This window comes from Jaculus jaculus, chromosome 6 (genome assembly GCF_020740685.1).
Source record: "Jaculus jaculus isolate mJacJac1 chromosome 6, mJacJac1.mat.Y.cur, whole genome shotgun sequence".
Taxonomy (NCBI): Eukaryota; Metazoa; Chordata; class Mammalia; order Rodentia; family Dipodidae; genus Jaculus; species Jaculus jaculus.
The window spans coordinates 76,351,458-76,368,170 of record NC_059107.1 but is presented as its reverse complement, the minus strand read 5'-3'; the positions used below and the strand labels follow the sequence as shown (position 1 = coordinate 76,368,170).

Here is a 16,713-nt window from a genome sequence, read left to right as displayed (position 1 = left end):
AGGACCCTTACCAAGGCACCATTGTTCTGGCCACTGTTAAAGGTGACGTGCATGACATCGGCAAAAACATAGTTGGTGTGGTCCTAGGCTGCAATAATTTCAGGTAAGTTAAGACATCACCTCTTTTAATTCCTTTTTTTTGTTTAAAAAGGAAAGTGCTTCAACAAGGTACTTCTTTACTGAGGGGTAGGATATAACAGTGGATGGTAGAGGTAATTTTTATTTATTTTTGTATTCTGTGTTTTAAAACTGCCTACTGTGAACACAGCTTTTCAGGTAAGTTAGTAATTCTATATCTCTGTTTGGTAAGGACAGGAAAAAAAAAAAAAAGAAGCTATATAGGGGATCAGGTAGCCAAGAGGTTTTGATGTCAGACCACAGGTTCTGATGGACAGACATTAGGCTCCCTATGACTAGGGATGTCCCACAGGTACACCTGTTCCTTTGAAAGAGTTGCCATATTTTAGGACAGTAATCATCTTTTGGTTTTTCAAGGTAGGGTCTCATTCTAACCCAGGCTGATATGGAATTTACTGTGTAGTCCCCGGCTGGCTTCAAACTCAAAGTGATCCTCCTACCTGTGCCTCCCAAGTGCTGGGATTAAAGATGTGGAATAACAGTAATCTTATGAGACTTGGTTAAATGGAGTTTTAAAAGAAGGCTTTGTCTGTATGAGTGTTTCTTGGTGAGGATGAAGGCAGTTTGGGAATGTTCTTTTTGACATTATAATTATAACATATAATATAATAATATAATAACATATTCATAACAAAGTCATTTCCGTACAAAAGCTAATGAACCTATATTAAGTATATGGTTTGCTTAGATTTTGTCATACTTGTTATACTTAAAAACCTAGTGTAACTAAAGCCTTCTTTGGTCCATGTCTAGCCAACAGTCCTTTTGAATCATGGGCTTCTTTTCATATAATGTTTTCTCTGTGAAGAATCCACTGGAGTTTGGGCTGTGTCCTCTAGAGTTCTGTAACACTTTACCTACCTGTGTCTGAAGGGCTACTTAAATGTGGTCAAGATTGCTTCAGGAAAGCTAGGGTGGTAGTGTCAGGAGGGCACCTTTTGCAATGGACTGTGTTTCTATCTGCTGGTTCATTCATTGTCTAAAGACCTAGCATTTTCCCAACTATCTTTTCTTTTTTCTTTTCTTTTAATATTTTTGTTTATTTTATTTATTTATTTGGGAGTGACAGACAGGGAAACAAGCAGATAGAGGGAATGGGTGTGCCAGGGCTTCTAGCTACTGCAAACGAACTCCAGATGCATGCACCCTCCTGTGCATCTGGCTTAGGTGGGTCCTGGGGAATTGAGCCTCTAACCAGGGTCTTTAGGCTTCATAGGCAAGCGTTTAGCCACTAAGCCATCTCTCCAGCCCCTTTCTTTTCTTTTCTTTTTTTGTTTTTTTATAAGTCTATTTATTGAAAGGATCTGAAAATAGTAATAAGGCCTTCATCAACAATTAACAAATTTTCAAGATAGTAACAGTATGAAACAGTAAGAATGTACATCAAAACTCCATGTGTTCTACATCAGTTTGGCAGCAGCTGCTGTAGGACCTGTCAACATTTGCATTTGTTTAGATGCATAACCCACATCCCAGACACCACTTTTCTCTGGACCTCAGGCAGGTCCCTGCTGTATTCAATTACCTGTACAGACACTTGGGGACAGGTCGCCTCAGCTTGACAGACCACACTCAAGAGCTGTACAGATGCAAAGGAGTCAGCAAGGGCCAGAGGAGATGGTGGGCCCTATCATTAACAGGCAGAAGCAAGCTCAGGACAGACAGCTCTGCAGCTTCCTGGTGTCTTGAAACAAGAGCCCCAGCTCCTTCTGGAAGCCAGTACAAGAATGGGCGGCCTCTCCCTTCCTGCTGCTGCCACTACTCTAATGGGTGAGGACAAAACGCAAGGCAGGTGCCTGACTTTGAGACAACTGATAGAGGACCCCGCTGAGCTCCGGCTGACCACAGACTACATAGGCCCAGGGCATGTGTGCCACCCGGGTACCCTCTCACACAGACCTCCACATGGCTGCTGTTTAACCACAAACCAAGACTCTTGGAGAAGGAGGACAGGCCCATGGACTGGGTGACCTCAATACTGAGCTTATCTCAAAATCCCGTTGGCCACTGCAAATTGAGAAGGCAGAAGCATGGAGCCCTGGCCTGGACCCTCTGCACTGGGCTGGATAAAATGTAAACACTGGACAACAGGCATCCCCCCCTACATCTTCACAAAGTGCGTACAAGAAAATATGTACATAAGCACTTCAGAAAGTTAAAAACTGATCTCTAAAAAGTACACACAGACTTTAAAATGTCCTGGGAGCTACTGCCCTGCTGTGTGAGGAATGTGGAGGTTGCCCTGTGGCTGTGCCAGGTATTACCTCTGCCTGCTATGGAAGAGTAGCCAGAGGCTTTGGGCAGACTGGGACACCTGGCTGTCTCCAGAAACCAGAGCAAAGCAACCCACAGCAAAGCTGCAGGGGAGAAAGTACAGGCCCCAAGGCTAAGCAATGCTGCTAAAGGAATATTTTTGGCTGAGACATTTATTTCAATATCAAAGGGAAATTCATTCTGACCCCCTCAGAATTTCAACAGACTGATTTATGGGGGGTTCCTACCCTGGATCCTGAGGGACCTGCTAGGGGAGGTGCAGGATGCCCAGCTCAGTTCTCACGTTGCTTCTTTAGAAATGAAAAAAAGTCAGATGTAAAAACATTAAAAAGCTGATCTGTTTTGCAGATGGCAGACCTAGGCTCTCCCACTAGGCAGGCAGAATGTGGACAGCCCCATGAGGTACAGCCAGGTCAGCCTAGGGAGGGTTAAGGCCCAAGGGCTTAAGGCTAGGCCTGGGAAGAACAGCCTAGCTGTCCTCTTCATCCTCATCTTCCTCCTCGTCCTCTGGGAAGTGAGCTTGCTTCTTTCGAACATTCCAATGCAGACACTGGGTGAGGCTCTTGAACCAGTCTCTCTTGGGGTCTTGGACACAGAGGGTGGGGAGTGGGTAGCAGGAGGTGGTGATGCTGATACTGTCTCCATGGCGTATTTCCTGCCTCTTCCTTCCGTCAAAAGACACCCATGCAGTATTCCTGGCTTCTGGAGACAGCGTAATCATCGCCCTATACAGTGGTGATGAGGTGTCCATCCAGGTAGACATCCATGTTGAACAGGTAGGAGGAGGGGCCTCTATCAATCACTACCTCATTCAAGACCTGATACTGCATGGCCTGCTTCCCTCCCTCAGTGTCCAGGCCATTCTCGCCGTGGCCATTGTGGACATCTGTCTTCTTGTCTCTGAGCTCCTTCGCCACCCTGACCTTCAGCCGGCTCCGTAAGATAACAGCTACATTCCCCTCTATAACCTGTTTTACTTGGGTCTGGAAGTTCTCAAAGTTGAATGGAGTCAGAAAGCCCAGAGAGCCCAGGTGGAAGGCCATTACTGGAGGCACACTGCCCTGGAAAAGCAAGGAGGCATCTCCTCCCAGGCATATAATGAAGTCTATTTGGTTGGAAATGTCATAATCTTCACGGAAAGTGCAGAACTTCTTCTTCACTGGTCCAAAGTTTTTATCACTCACCATGGCAGGGTCTTCTAGCACTTTCTTTTCCCACATATACAATCATGTTGTTCTCCTCCATGAGGTACATGCAGAGCTCTTTGAAGGGCTGTAACAGGCTGGCATCACGGATCTTTTTAATGACAAGCACACTCTTGGGAGACTTGTTCCACGTCAACTGCTGGCTTGCAGGGTCCTGGATGTGCATGATGGTTTGGGGATTTTGCAGCACAAAGGCCTTTGGTCCAAATGTGGTCACTGGGCACAGTCCATGAAGAGAGCGTGTCCTCCTGAACTCCTTGGTGCTGCCCAGGGCGGGTGAGGCTGATAGGCTCCGAGACTTGGCTCGGCCCCGGATAGGGTGATGGTAACTCCAGGTCTCATCCTAATGACATGCTGAGCAGTGATATGAGGCTGAGTCTGGACTCAATTCCTTACTCAGGCTCATCTTTTCTTGTTCCACTTCCATAATTTATGAAGGAGCAAAGCACGGATATCGTCCGCTGCTGCGCTCCTGCACAGGCGTCTACATGCCCGGCTGAGCCCGCGGGCCCCGCCGTCCCGTCACTACCTTGCCCTCGGCGACCCTACCACCCGCTGTCCCATGGCCACTCTGTCCTGTTGCTGACCAGTAACACTCCCCTTTCTTTTCTTTCAATTTAATATGTGATTGAACCCAATACCTTGTATATGCTAGGCAAAGACTACTGCTGAGTTACATCCCTGATCTCTAAATCTAGAATTTTCTCCTAGCTCTGCAAATGAAAACTGTTATTTCTGTCCACTTATTATTTGTAGAAAAGACAGGCTTTGTCTGGTGACCTTACTTTCTTCCAGTGTCTTTTGACATGCAAACAACTTTAACTGTAATGTCTAATTATTATTATTTTTTGAAGCAGGGTCTCACTTAGCCCAGGCTGATCTGAAACTTACTTTGTAGCCCAAGTTGTCCTCAAACTCACAATGATCCTACTACCTCAGCTTCCCAAGTACTGGCATTATAGTTATACCTGGTATAATATTCAATATTAATATTCTGAAGTCTCTTTTAGAAATAATTTAGAATGAATGTGTGTTTGTGTGTGTGTGTATTTTTTTTTTTTTTCAAGGTAGGGTCTTACTCTAGCTTAGGCTGACCTGGAACTCACTCTGTAGTCCCAGCTGGCCTTGAAGTGTCACAGCAATTCTCCTACCCCTGCCTCCCGAGGGCTGGGGTTACAGGTGTGTGCCACCACACCTGCCTTAGAAATATTTTTGAACATTCGGTTATTTATTATAGTTGATTATATATTGTAGTTGGCTATAGATACATTCTCATTACTATAAAAAGGACAGAAGCGTACTTTTAAATTTAGCAGATAGTTATATTAATTTTTAAAGAAAATTTATAATATGAACAGATTTTTTGTGGGGGGGGTTGAGTTAGGGTCTTGCTTTACCCCAGGCTGACCTAGAATTCACTGTGTAGTTTCAGGGTGGCCTTGAATTCATGGGATCTTCCTCCCTTTGCCTCCCAAGTGCTGGGATTAGAGGTGTGTACCACCATACCCAGCTACAAAGATTCTTTTAAATTACATGTCATCAGGCTGGAGAGTTGGCTTAGCTATTAAACATCTTGCTTGCAAAGCTTGTTGGTCCTGGTTCTGTTCCCCAGTGCCCACATAAAGCCAGATGCTCAAAGTGTCACATGTATCTGGAGTTCACTTTCAGTGGCAGGAGGCCCTGGCATGTACATTCTTTCTCTCCCTCATAGATATTTAACAAAATGTCACATGTTACACATTTAATACGTCTAGTATTTTAAAAAATGTGAATTTCATGGGTCTGGAGAGAGGGCTCAGTGTTTAAGTACACTTCTCATATAAACATGAGGGCCTGAGGAGGCCCAAGATCACCTGTGTTGGGTTCAATTTCCCGAGCACCCATGGAAACAGTAGGACATGGCTTTATACCTCTGTGACCCCAGTCCTATGGGGATAAGAGACTGGAAAATCACTGGAGCTCATGAAAAAAAATGGCAAATTCTTCTCAAGGAAAGAGAGACTAATGAGTAATGGGAGGCACATGCTGGGAAAACAAACCAACCGTAGATGTGGTAAAAATATAGACACTGGGCATGGTGGCTGACATCTGTAGTTATAGCACTTGAGAGGCAGAGAGGTAGGAAGGTTGCTATGTTTGAGGCTAGCTTGGGCTATAGAGCAAGTTCTAGGTCAGCCTTGCCTAGAGTAAGGCGCTGCCTCCAAAAGAAAACATTTTAAAATTTTTAGCCAGTGGCTCTTAATTTCACTGACTAGTATGGATAAAAAATCAGAAATATATAGCTAAGCCTGAAAACTACTTGAAACTGTTAATGTTGCTGTGTTCAGCTGAATGAGGGAAAGTACTGTATCTTGAGTCAAGGACAGAGTAATCCTGTCTCTCCTGAGCTCATTTGTCTTTTTCTTTATATTTTTCTTTTCTGTTTTCTTCTGTTCTCATCCTTTCCCCCCGTCCCCTCCTTGTCTTCCCTCTTTCCCCTCCCCTCCCTTTGCCTTCCCTTCCTTCTCCCCTCCTTTCCCTTACCACCCCTCTTTTTTTTTTTTCTTTTCTTTTTAAGTAGAAATGGCAACAGCCTGTTGGTACTGCTAACTTCAGTTGGGAAACCATGGCCAGGGCCCTAGGGTGGTAGGTACTTCCATCTAGTGACAGAATGTGTGAATTGAGGGGTCAGTGGTCATGCTGCTACTTCTAATGGGGAAGTGATAGCCAATATCAGGCCCTGAAAAGATGTACAGTTATAGTTTAGTATGGCTTAAGATTTTTTTCTTTCCTCCCTCCCTCCCTCCCTCTTCCTCTCTCTCCTTTCCTCCTCCCCTATTTATTTATTTATTTATTTAACAGAGACAGGGGGAAAAAGAGATTGGGCACGCCAGGGCCTTCAGCCACTGTAGGTGAACCCTACTTGTGTGTGCCCCCTTGTGCATCTGGCTAACGTGGTTCCTGGGGAATCTAACCTGGGTCCTTTGGCTTTGCAGGCAACCGCCTTAACCACTAAGCTATTTCCCCAGACCCCCCTTATTTTTAATTAGCAAGGAACAAAGGATTCATTGTTCATATTTGCAAAGTTCAGTGTGACATGTAATTACATATATACAGTGTGTACTCATCAAACCAGAGTGGTCAGCATATCTGTCTCCTTAGTATCTCTTCATGTATGGCAGCATCACATTCTTGTCATTCTTTATAAAACATAGAGTAGTTTATTATGAACTTTAATCTCCCTTCTCCCCACTGTACTATAGAACATGAAAAGTCCTTCCTCCTAGTTTACCCTGTTTTAGTGCCTGCTATCCAACCTTCCTCTATCCCCCTCCTCCTTGCCTGCTCAGTCACTACTAATTACGAGTTAAACTTTCACACAAGAAAAATCATCTTTCTGTGTCTGGCTTATTTCATTTAACATAATGTCTTCCAGTTCATATATTTGCTGAAAACAAGAAGATTTTATTCTTTCTATGGCACAGTAATATGCCATTCCATGTATCTGTCACAGTTTCTTTATTAATCTCTGGTGGATGCTTAGGTCAGTTGCATATCATGGCTATGCACAGACTTATTTTCCGTTCTGGTTTTAATTTCTTGTGTGGCAGGATACAAGAATGTGTTAAGGAGAAGCCTGCAAACAATGGGGCATGGCTCTGAGTGTGCAAAGGAGAGTGTAGGAAGATGGGGTGACAAGGGTGGTGGGGAGCATGGAGTTTCTCGGTAGAGGTGAGAGGGATGGTGGAGCCATCGTGGAGCAGGAGTAGAGATAAATGGATGGCAGGAGTGGGTAGTAGGGAGCATGGGGGAGCAGAAGTAGAGGTGAGGGGATGATAGAAGTGGGGGAGCACAGAAGTGGCACAGTGTAGTATGAGCCTGACCTACCTCCTCTAGGCCCAGGCTGCTCATATTCTAGCTGGTTCATGGCCATGGACCATCACAGTACTAGTCCTCATTAGGCTGTCCTGAGGTTCCTATAGATGGTGATACCTACTTTATTTTTCCAAAAATTCAATTCTATCCTCCTAAGATGCTTCTGATTGTCTTTTGGTTTCGATGGCTTCCTGTGATGGTCCCTCATACTATGTCCCCCCGAAGCTTCTGTTTTTCAACTCACATGTACCAAAAGTCATCTGTGTGCCCTTGATGATGCAGTTGAACAGTTTCAGTTCTAAATTGGCAGCCCACATCTGTGAGTAGCCTCATTTGTGGTTCCATAATACTGTTTTCTATGTGTGGAAAGAATTGAGAAGTGCTCCTCCAAACCAGTGGTATATCTGACTGTTTCCCCCACGTGACTTCTTTCAAGGCTAAAGACCTGTATATTGTAAATTGACCTTGCCTGGATGTCACTGTCCTGCTGATCCTCCTTGTCTGAACCATGTCCAAACATGGCAATGTCTCACAGCTCAGCTTTTAGTCTTTTCTTGTCTGTTCTCACTGCACGTCTTGCATGTGCCTCCTTCTATGTAAGTCAGACTGATAGAGGCTAGGTCAGAAATGAGGTCCTACATCTTCAGGGTGCTTTTTAGTAAGACTGGAGCTATGGCACCAAGAGCCCCCCCCCGCAAAGTATGTCCAGGTGACAGCATTCCAAAGCACTCCTCCCTATCCTCTGACTCCTATTCTTCTCCTCCACCTTATCCATAGTAGTCTCTGAGCTCTGGTGGATGTGATAAACATGGCTTATTTGGTGCTGAGCACTTAACTGTCCCTTCTTAGCACCTTGGGTCTTGAATCTCCCTAGTAGTTACTGCCATCTGTAAGAAAAAGCTTTTCTGACTGAAAGTGACAGCAGCACTAGTCTATGGACATAAATATTTAGAGAATAACTTGATGAGCACACGCTATCTATTTAACCAAACAAGAGTAGTAGCTTTCTCCCAACCTAGGACCTGTGATCTTTCTAACCATTGGCTTTTAAGTAGGTTTTTAGTGCTTGGCATGAATTCCCTTCTGTGGAGCAGACCTCCAATTAGATAGCCAGTGGTTTCTTCCATAACAGCCATGCCACTATTGCCCCAGTAGAAACTATGCCTATGTTGTCTGTTTCTTTCCTGTACTCCCGATACAAAGTGAATCTGTTTAACCAAAGCTTAGTCCACTGTTGAAACCCTGCAGTGATTTCCCATACCAGCAGAACACACAGTCCTTGCTCTGCTATGTAAGATCTTTTAGGGTTATAATGTGGGGAAATCATAATCTCTCCAAGCTGAAGTCCAAACTTAGTTGAGTTCTGTTGATAAAAGTGTGAGTTGTATGTATAATACTGAGCCCTTGAGTCTGATTGTGAAAAAAGCTCCTATGATGCCATTTCAGTTTAGCCACAATAGACACTTTATTTTTTTCATTCAAGGTAAGTGTGCATGTAAGACATTCTTGAAAGAAACACCAATAAAACAAGAGAAAGCAGTAAGAGCAAGACAATGTTTGTGATTGTTGTGATGATTTTTAATTAGATTTAAAAGCATAGTGCAATTGTGAAGAAAATCAACTTCAAAGTACATGCCCTTTGGTCTTGATTAAATTTTTAAAAATATTTTTATTTATTTATTTTAGAGAGAGAGAGAGAGAGGAGAGAGGAAGAGGCAGATAAAGAATGGCACTCAGGGCCTCCAGCCACTGCAAACAAACGACCTCCAGATGCATGCATGCCCCCCCCCCCCACCTTGTGCATCTTGCTTATGTGGGTCCTGGCGAGTTGGCTTTGCAGGCAAATGCCTTAATGGCTAGGCCATCTCTCCAGCCCTGGTCTTGATTTAAAAGCAATACGCTATTTTGCCTAGTTTTATTTATTTATTTTAACCCCAAGTTAGGGTCTCACTCTGGTCTAGGCTGACCTGGAATTCACTATGTAGTCTCAAGGTGGCCTCAAACTCACTGCAATCCTCCTACCTCTGCCTCCTGAGTGCTGTTGCCTAGTTTTTTGTTTTTTTTTTTTAAATATTTTTAATATTTATTTATTTGAGTGAGAGAAAGAGACAGAGAGAGAGAGAATGGGCATGCCAGGGTCTCCAGTGACTGCAAATGAACTCCAGACGCATGTACCACCTTATGTATCTGTCTTTACATAGGTACTGGGGAATTGAACCTGGATCATTAGGCTTTGCAGGCAAGTTCCTTAACCACTAAGCTATCTCTTCAGCCCTGTTGCCTAGTTTTTTTTTTATGCAGCAGTCTCTTCTTAGATATTTTAAACAAAAGATGTGTCTACCAGATTTATTATGTTAAAAAAAAAACTATGTACCATCACACACTGATGGAACCTGCAGAGTTATGCACCACCACCTCCAGCATCTGTTCATTTCTGAGTTAATGCCAATGAAGCCAAGTATACTTGTCTTTGATTTGAAACTGTCTTGATTCTTACTAATTTGCTATTCTATTAAAAAAACCTAAAAATGAATATGGAAACAAAATAGAAATCCAAGAGTATAAGAAGGCATATAGTGAGAAGTTCTCCTTCCTACTTCTGTTAGCACTCACTGTTAGCAACTGATATTATGTTTAAGGTGTCCTTAAACATATTTTAAAAGAAAATTAAATACTTTATTTAATTTTTTTTGAGACAGGGTTTCTTTCTATCCCAGGCTGACCTGGAACTCACTCTGTAGCCCAAGGTAGCTTTGAACTCATGACAATTCTCCTATGTCAGCCTCCCCAGGACTAGGATTAAGGATGTTTGCCACCAAGCTCAGCCCTATTGTTGTTATTTTTTGGATACAGGATATATATATCAGTCTCCAAGGCTGTCTTGGAAGTTGCTATGTCATCCAGACTGTCTTCAAGCTTGTGGCAATCCTCCTGACTCAGCCTCCTGCTTACTGAGATTACAAGCATACACCACCATGCTTGGCAATTTTTGCCTGTTTTTAAAAATTGTTGACATAGTTAAAAAAAAAAAAAAGGAAGGAAGAAAATACATACAACATTTAATACATGTGGTAAAATTAAGTTATAGAAGCTGACACAGCAAGAACTCTCTCAGTCTAAAATGGGAGAGTAATACATAGCATATTTCCTAGAAGGTTCCTGTATGCTCTGGGCTCCAGGAAGTGAATTTCTTTAAAATTCTTTGTCATTATTCTCTTCCTTGAGAATGTGCTCTTGGCTTTCTCTGCCCAGTGCTTGGTGGTCTTTGTCTGTCTGAGTCCCTCTCCCTCTTCCTTCCCATCTAAGAATAGCCAGCCTTCCCCAAAGGTTGCTCTGTATGACAGGCCCTGATCTCTTCTTACTTATTCTCTCACTGACTCCCACCAGCATTTTTCTTGGTTTTAATGGATAAAAGAAGTTTTGGTTTTGGATCCTGATTCAAGTCCCAACTGTACTGCTGGTTAGTTGCATGACTGGACGAGTTGCTTGCCTTATTTGAGCCCTTTCTCATTAAAATGGGTAGAGAATAGTGCTTTATCATAGAGTTGCTGTGAGGGTTTAGTTAGATTGCCATGAAGCAACCTAAATGTTGCAATAGATGGATGGCTAGACAGAATGCAGTGTGTTAGTCAGCTTTCTGTCACTAAATCATATACTTGTGACAGTCAAAAAGAAAAGCAGGACTGCAAAGATGGCTTAATGGTTAAGTTGCCTGCCTGCATAATAACCTAAGGATCCAGGTTCAATTCCCCAGTACCCACATAAGCCAGATGCACATGGTGGCACATGTGTCTGGAATTCATTTTCAGTGGCTAGAGGCCCTGATGTGCCCACTCTCTCCCCCTCGCTCCTCCCTTTCCCCCTGTAATCAATAAATAATAAAAAATATTTAAAAATTAAATAAAAGCACTGTTTTAAAGGCTTGCAGTTTTGAAAGTTTCAGCCCATGGTTGGCCCTTTTTATTTCAGGTGAGGCAGCACATCATGGTGGGAAGTGTCAGTCAAATCCTCTCACTATATGACCCAGAAGTGAAAAATAAAAAAATAAACACAACAGAAAGCACTGGGGTCCTACTCTCACCATTAAGGTCTGCCATGCTTCAGTTCACTTAAGATGTCCCAGTAGGTCCTGCCTCTTAAGAGATTCTACCACCTCCCAACAATTCCAAGCTGGAGACCAATCCTTTAACTTATGGGCCCTTTCAGAGAGAGGCCAGATCTACATTCAAGCATGTGGCATATTCATACAATGGGATATTATTCTGAAAAATGTGGAGGAACTTTGGTGACATTATGTTAGTGAAATAATAGGACAGATACTGTGTGATTACACATATGTGAAATATTAGATTAGGCAAATTTAAGGAGAAGGAAAGTGGAATGTAGGTCTTCAGGAACAGGTGAGGAGGGTAGGAGGGAAGAAGGGGGAGTTATTATCACAACTACAATATTCTGTTTGGGGTGATGAAATAGTTTTGAAAATAGATAATGATGCTAGTTATACAACATTAAAACTACATTTAAGCTGCATGTGGTGCTGCACACCTTTAATCCCAGCACTCAGGAGGCAGAGGTAGGAGGATCGCCTTGAGTTTGAGGCCAGCCTGAGACTACAGAGTGAATTCCAGGTCAGCGTCAGCTAGTGCGAGAATCTACCTTGAAAAAACTAAAACCTACTTTTAATGCCCCTAAAATACATATCTAAAATGGTTAAAATGAAAATTTCCTGCATTTATTACAATTTAAAAAATAATGTAATCCAAGTATGTTGGTATACACCTTCAGTCTCAACACGAGAGGCTGAGGTAAGAGGATCATTCTGAGTTTTAGGCTAGCCTTGGCTACACAGTGAATTCCAGGTCAACCAAGGTTAGAATGAGACCCTGCTTCAAAACAAAAAAATGTAATATCATAGAAGCCATTGAATTCTATGCTTCAAATGATTGAATTATATGGAATGTGAATTATATTTTGGTAAAGCTGTCTAAAGCCTGGCATATGATAAGTACCTACTCAATGGTAGTTGTACTGGTGGTCATTTTAGTGTTCAGTGAGCATGTCAGTATGGCTCTAGATTACATCTGAGCAGCATTTAGTAGCTGAAAATCTAAATGTTCGTTTTAGCTTTGTCTCTTTATGAGATATTAATTTTCTTTTATCTCATTTTTGTGTCTCAGAGTTATTGATTTAGGAGTCATGACTCCCTGCGATAAGATATTGAAAGCTGCTCTTGATTACAAAGCAGGTACTGTGCCTTATCTAGTCCTTTGGGCATTTCACTCAGTGTTACTTTTTTTTTTTTTTTTTTTTTTCTTTTTAAATGAGACAGGGAGAGGGAATGAGAATTGGCATGCCAGGGCCTCAGCCACTGAAATTGAACTCTAGATGCTTGTGCCACCTAGTGGGAGTGTGCAACCTTGAGCTTGCTTTACCTTTGTCCATCTGGCTAACATGAGATCTTGAGAGTCAAACATGGGTCCTTAGGCTTCATAGGCAGGTGCCTTAACTGCTAAGCCATCTTTCCAGCCCCGCTCAATGTTTCTTCTAAGTGTCTGGGTCAATGAATTAGTAAAGTCCAGCCCATGTAAGGCCTCAGGGACATCAGGCAGTCAAGGGCCTAAGTCTGTGAGTGGCTGTGTACTTCTTGCAGATCTCTGGAGGTGGAGTAGTCTGGAGAATAGTTGAATTGGACTTTTTTTTTTTCCTTGTGTGTAGTTGTTTTATATCTGTCTAAACACTGACACTGAGCACTGATACATTCAAATCTGAGATATCATGAACTAAAGATAAGTATTGTATTGAGTGGCTTACAAAATCTGTTGCAAGTATATTATTTCTTGTTTTTTTTTAATTTTTTTTTTTGTTCATTCTTATTTATTTATTTGAGAGTGACAGAGAGGGAGGGAGAGAGAGAGAATGGGCACACCAGGGCTTCCAGCCACTGCAAACGAGCTCCAGACACGTATGCCCCCTTGTGCATCTGGCTAATGTGTGTCCTGGGGAACCAAGCCTCGAACCGTGGTCCTTAGGCTTCACAGGCAAGCATTTAACTGCTAAGCCATCTCTCCAGCCCTCTTGTTTTTTTTTTTTTTTTAATTTTTAAAACATTTAAAAATATTTATTTGCAAACAGAGGAGAGAAAGAGAGAGTGAAAGAGAGAAGACAGACAGAATAGACACGCCAGGGCCTCCAGCTGCTGAAATGGACTCCAGATGCTTGTGCCACCTTGTGCATGTGGCTTTATGTGGGCACTGGAAAATCAAACTTGGGTCCTTAGGTTTTGCAGGCTAGTGCCTTAACTGCTAAGCCATCTCCCTGGCCCTGTTATATCAACTTTAAGTAATCTCCTTACCAAAAGCAAATGATAAATTTACCCATTCAGGCCAGGCATGGTTGTGCACACCTTTAATCCTAGCACGCTGGAGGCAGAGGTAGGATCGCTGTGAGTTCAAGGCCACCCTGAGACTACACAGTGAATTCCAGGTCAGCCTGGACTAGAGTGAAACCTACCTCAAATCCCCCCCGCCCCACTCCCCGTTCAAAAATATCCCCATTCAGATTAGATATCTTAGAACTAGAAATTGCCAAGTCAGTGACAATTCTGTTAGGTCTTATAGCCTTATCACAAAAATTTTTAAACTTTTATTGCAACTTCCATACATATAGACAACATACCATGATCATAGCCCCCTCCCATTATCTTCCTTTTTTCCTTCTTCTCTATCCACCCTTCATCGAAACCCTTTTACAAAATTATAAAAATAGTAGGAAGCTGACGGCTCAGCAGTTAAAAGCATATGCTTACAAAATTTTAAAACTGGGTCTTCTTACAGTAGAAAGTGGAAGGGCAGGGAATACTGGGAGCAAAAGGTTACTGTGGGTAAAGAGAAGGCAGGGATATGAGGTGTGAGGGGTGGTGGAGAATGAACCAAAATGAGATAGATTATCATATGGTAATCTGTTAGTTTGTAAGCTAATTTAAGATATAATAAGTAAATAATGGGTCTTCTTATCTCTGTTTCTGTCATCTCACTGCTTTTTTTTTTAATTAAAAAACATCAACAACAACAATAGATATAATTGGCCTGTCAGGACTGATTACTCCTTCTCTAGATGAAATGATATTTGTTGCCAAGGAAATGGAGAGATTAGCTTTAAAGATTCCACTGTTGATAGGAGGAGCAACTACTTCAAGGTAAGTCAGAGTGGTGAGCTTTGTGCTTACTTTACATGTCCTAAAATGCCAGTGTTTAAAAACTAATTAAATCTGTTTTGCCTTTTTCTCCTTTGTGCTTTGACTTGCAGCTATTTTTTCAATCCTCTCACTTTGAATTCAAATAGTTCCTGAGAATTGTAAGGAACTCTTAACCTTTGTTATATCAGACTGTGTAGAGAAGATGTGTTTTGGCACAAAAATGTTGCTAGAATTCACTCACTCTGTTGAAGCAGATGTCTGATTGAATAATTACAGGTTCCCTCAAAGATTGTCTGACCTTAGAGTTTAGAGACAGACTAGTGAAAATGAACTATGCAGTCCCTTGCAGGAGTTTATTCTGCAAAGATTACTGTATTAGCTCCTCCCTCCCTTCCCCTCTCCTCCTTACTTCCTTTCTTTTTCTTTTCCTTCCTTCTCTTCCTTCTTTCCTTCCTCCTTCCCTCCTTTCCTCCCCCTCCCCTCCCCTCCTTTTCTCTCCCCTCCCCCTCCTCTCCCCTCCCTTTCTCTCCCCTCCCCCTCCTCTCCCCTCCCTTTCTCTCCCCTCTCCTCTCCCCTCCCTTTCTCTCCCCTCCCCTCTCCCCTCCCCTCCCTTTCTCTCCCTCCCCTCCCTTTCCCTTCTTCCCCTCCCCTTCTTTCCGCTACCATCCCCTTTCCTTTCCCATCCCCTTTCCTTTCCCTTCCCCTTTCCCTTCCCTTCCCCTTTCCTTTCCCTTCCCCTTTCCCTTCCCTTCCCCTTCTCTTCCCCTTTCCCTTCCCTTCCCCTTCTCTTCCCCTTTCCCTTCCCTTCCCCTTCTCTTCCCCTTTCCCTTCCCCTTTCCCTTCCCCTTCTCTTCCCCTTTCCCTTCCCCTTCCCTTCCCCTTTCCCTTCCCCTTCCCTTCCCCTTTCCCTTCCCTCCCCCTTTCCCTTCCCCTTCCCTTCCCCTTTCCCTTCCCTTCCCTTCCCCTTTCCCTTCCCCTTCCCCCTCTCCTCTCTTCCTTCCCTCCCTCTCCCCTCCTCCTTCCCTCCCTCTCCCCTCCCACTTCCCTCCCCCTCCCACTTCCCTCCCCCTTCCCTCCCCCTCCCCTCCCTCCCCCTCCTCCCTCCCACCCCCCTCCCTCCCCCTCCCCCCTCCCTCCCCCTCCCTCCCCCTCCCCCCTCCCTCCCTCCCTCCCTCCCTCCCTCCCTCCCTCCCTCCCTCCCTCCCTCCCTCCCTCCCTCCCTCCCTTCTTTCTTTCTTTCTTTCTTTCTTTCTTTCTTTCTTTCTTTCTTTCTTTCAGAGAAAGGGAGAATGATAAGAGAGAAAAAGAGGCAGATAGCAAATGGATGTGCCAGGGCCTCTTGCCACTGCAAACAAACTCCACACACATGCACCACCTCATGCATCTGGCTTATGTGGGTCCTGGGGAATCAAACCTGGGTCCTTAGGCTTCACAGCCAAGTGCCTTAACTGCTAAGCCATCCCTCTAGCCCTCAGATATTTTCTTATTACTAGAACAGTATATCCAACCAGAAGTAGCTTATGGAAGAAGAGGGTTTATTTCAGCTTACAATTTTGAGGGGATATTTCATCATGGTATGAGAGGAATGATAGGAGCAGACAGTTGGGCATCCCATCTTCACAGCAGCAGGGAGGAAACAGAGTGAGTAAACTAGCGAGTGGAGTTGTATTATAAAATCTCAAGACCTACCTCCAGTGACACACTTTCTCCAGCGAGGCTTCACCTTCTGAAGACGCTGCAAATTTCCTAAACAAAGTCACCAACTGGAGATTAAATATTCAAACACACCAGTCTATGGGGGACATTTTACAATCATGCCTCCCCAAGGACTTTAGGGGAACTTTGGAATAAAAGATATAAAGAGGAAAAAGTTCATAGTCATTATTTGATCATTATCATTATTTGATTTGTCAGGTATTTTTTTCTGGGATCATGGTCATGGCAAGAGATATTATAATTTTGGGCACGAGGCTTTTGCATCCTTTCTTATGCCACACATAGTTTATATTGTCAGGGAATAGTATCAAGCTGAAGCATTGGACTTGA

General features: G+C 43.3%; 1 protein-coding gene and 1 pseudogene across 3 annotated transcripts in view; one reads left to right on the top strand and one right to left on the bottom strand.

The window, feature by feature from the left end:
• The window catches only part of Mtr (5-methyltetrahydrofolate-homocysteine methyltransferase), a 161,761-nt gene that overhangs the window by 108,630 nt on the left and 36,418 nt on the right, over positions 1-16,713 (top strand). For 2 of the 3 annotated variants that reach the window (XM_004662193.2, XM_045151420.1), the window contains exons 22-24: positions 3-103; positions 12,650-12,717; positions 14,547-14,667. In XM_004662193.2, coding sequence (XP_004662250.1) covers positions 3-103; positions 12,650-12,717; positions 14,547-14,667 — 290 coding nt within the window. The remainder of the gene's footprint in view (positions 1-2; positions 104-12,649; positions 12,718-14,546; positions 14,668-16,713) is intronic. The other variant, XM_045151421.1, reaches the window with a different exon arrangement.
• LOC105944293 lies at positions 2,882-4,044 on the bottom strand (annotated as a pseudogene).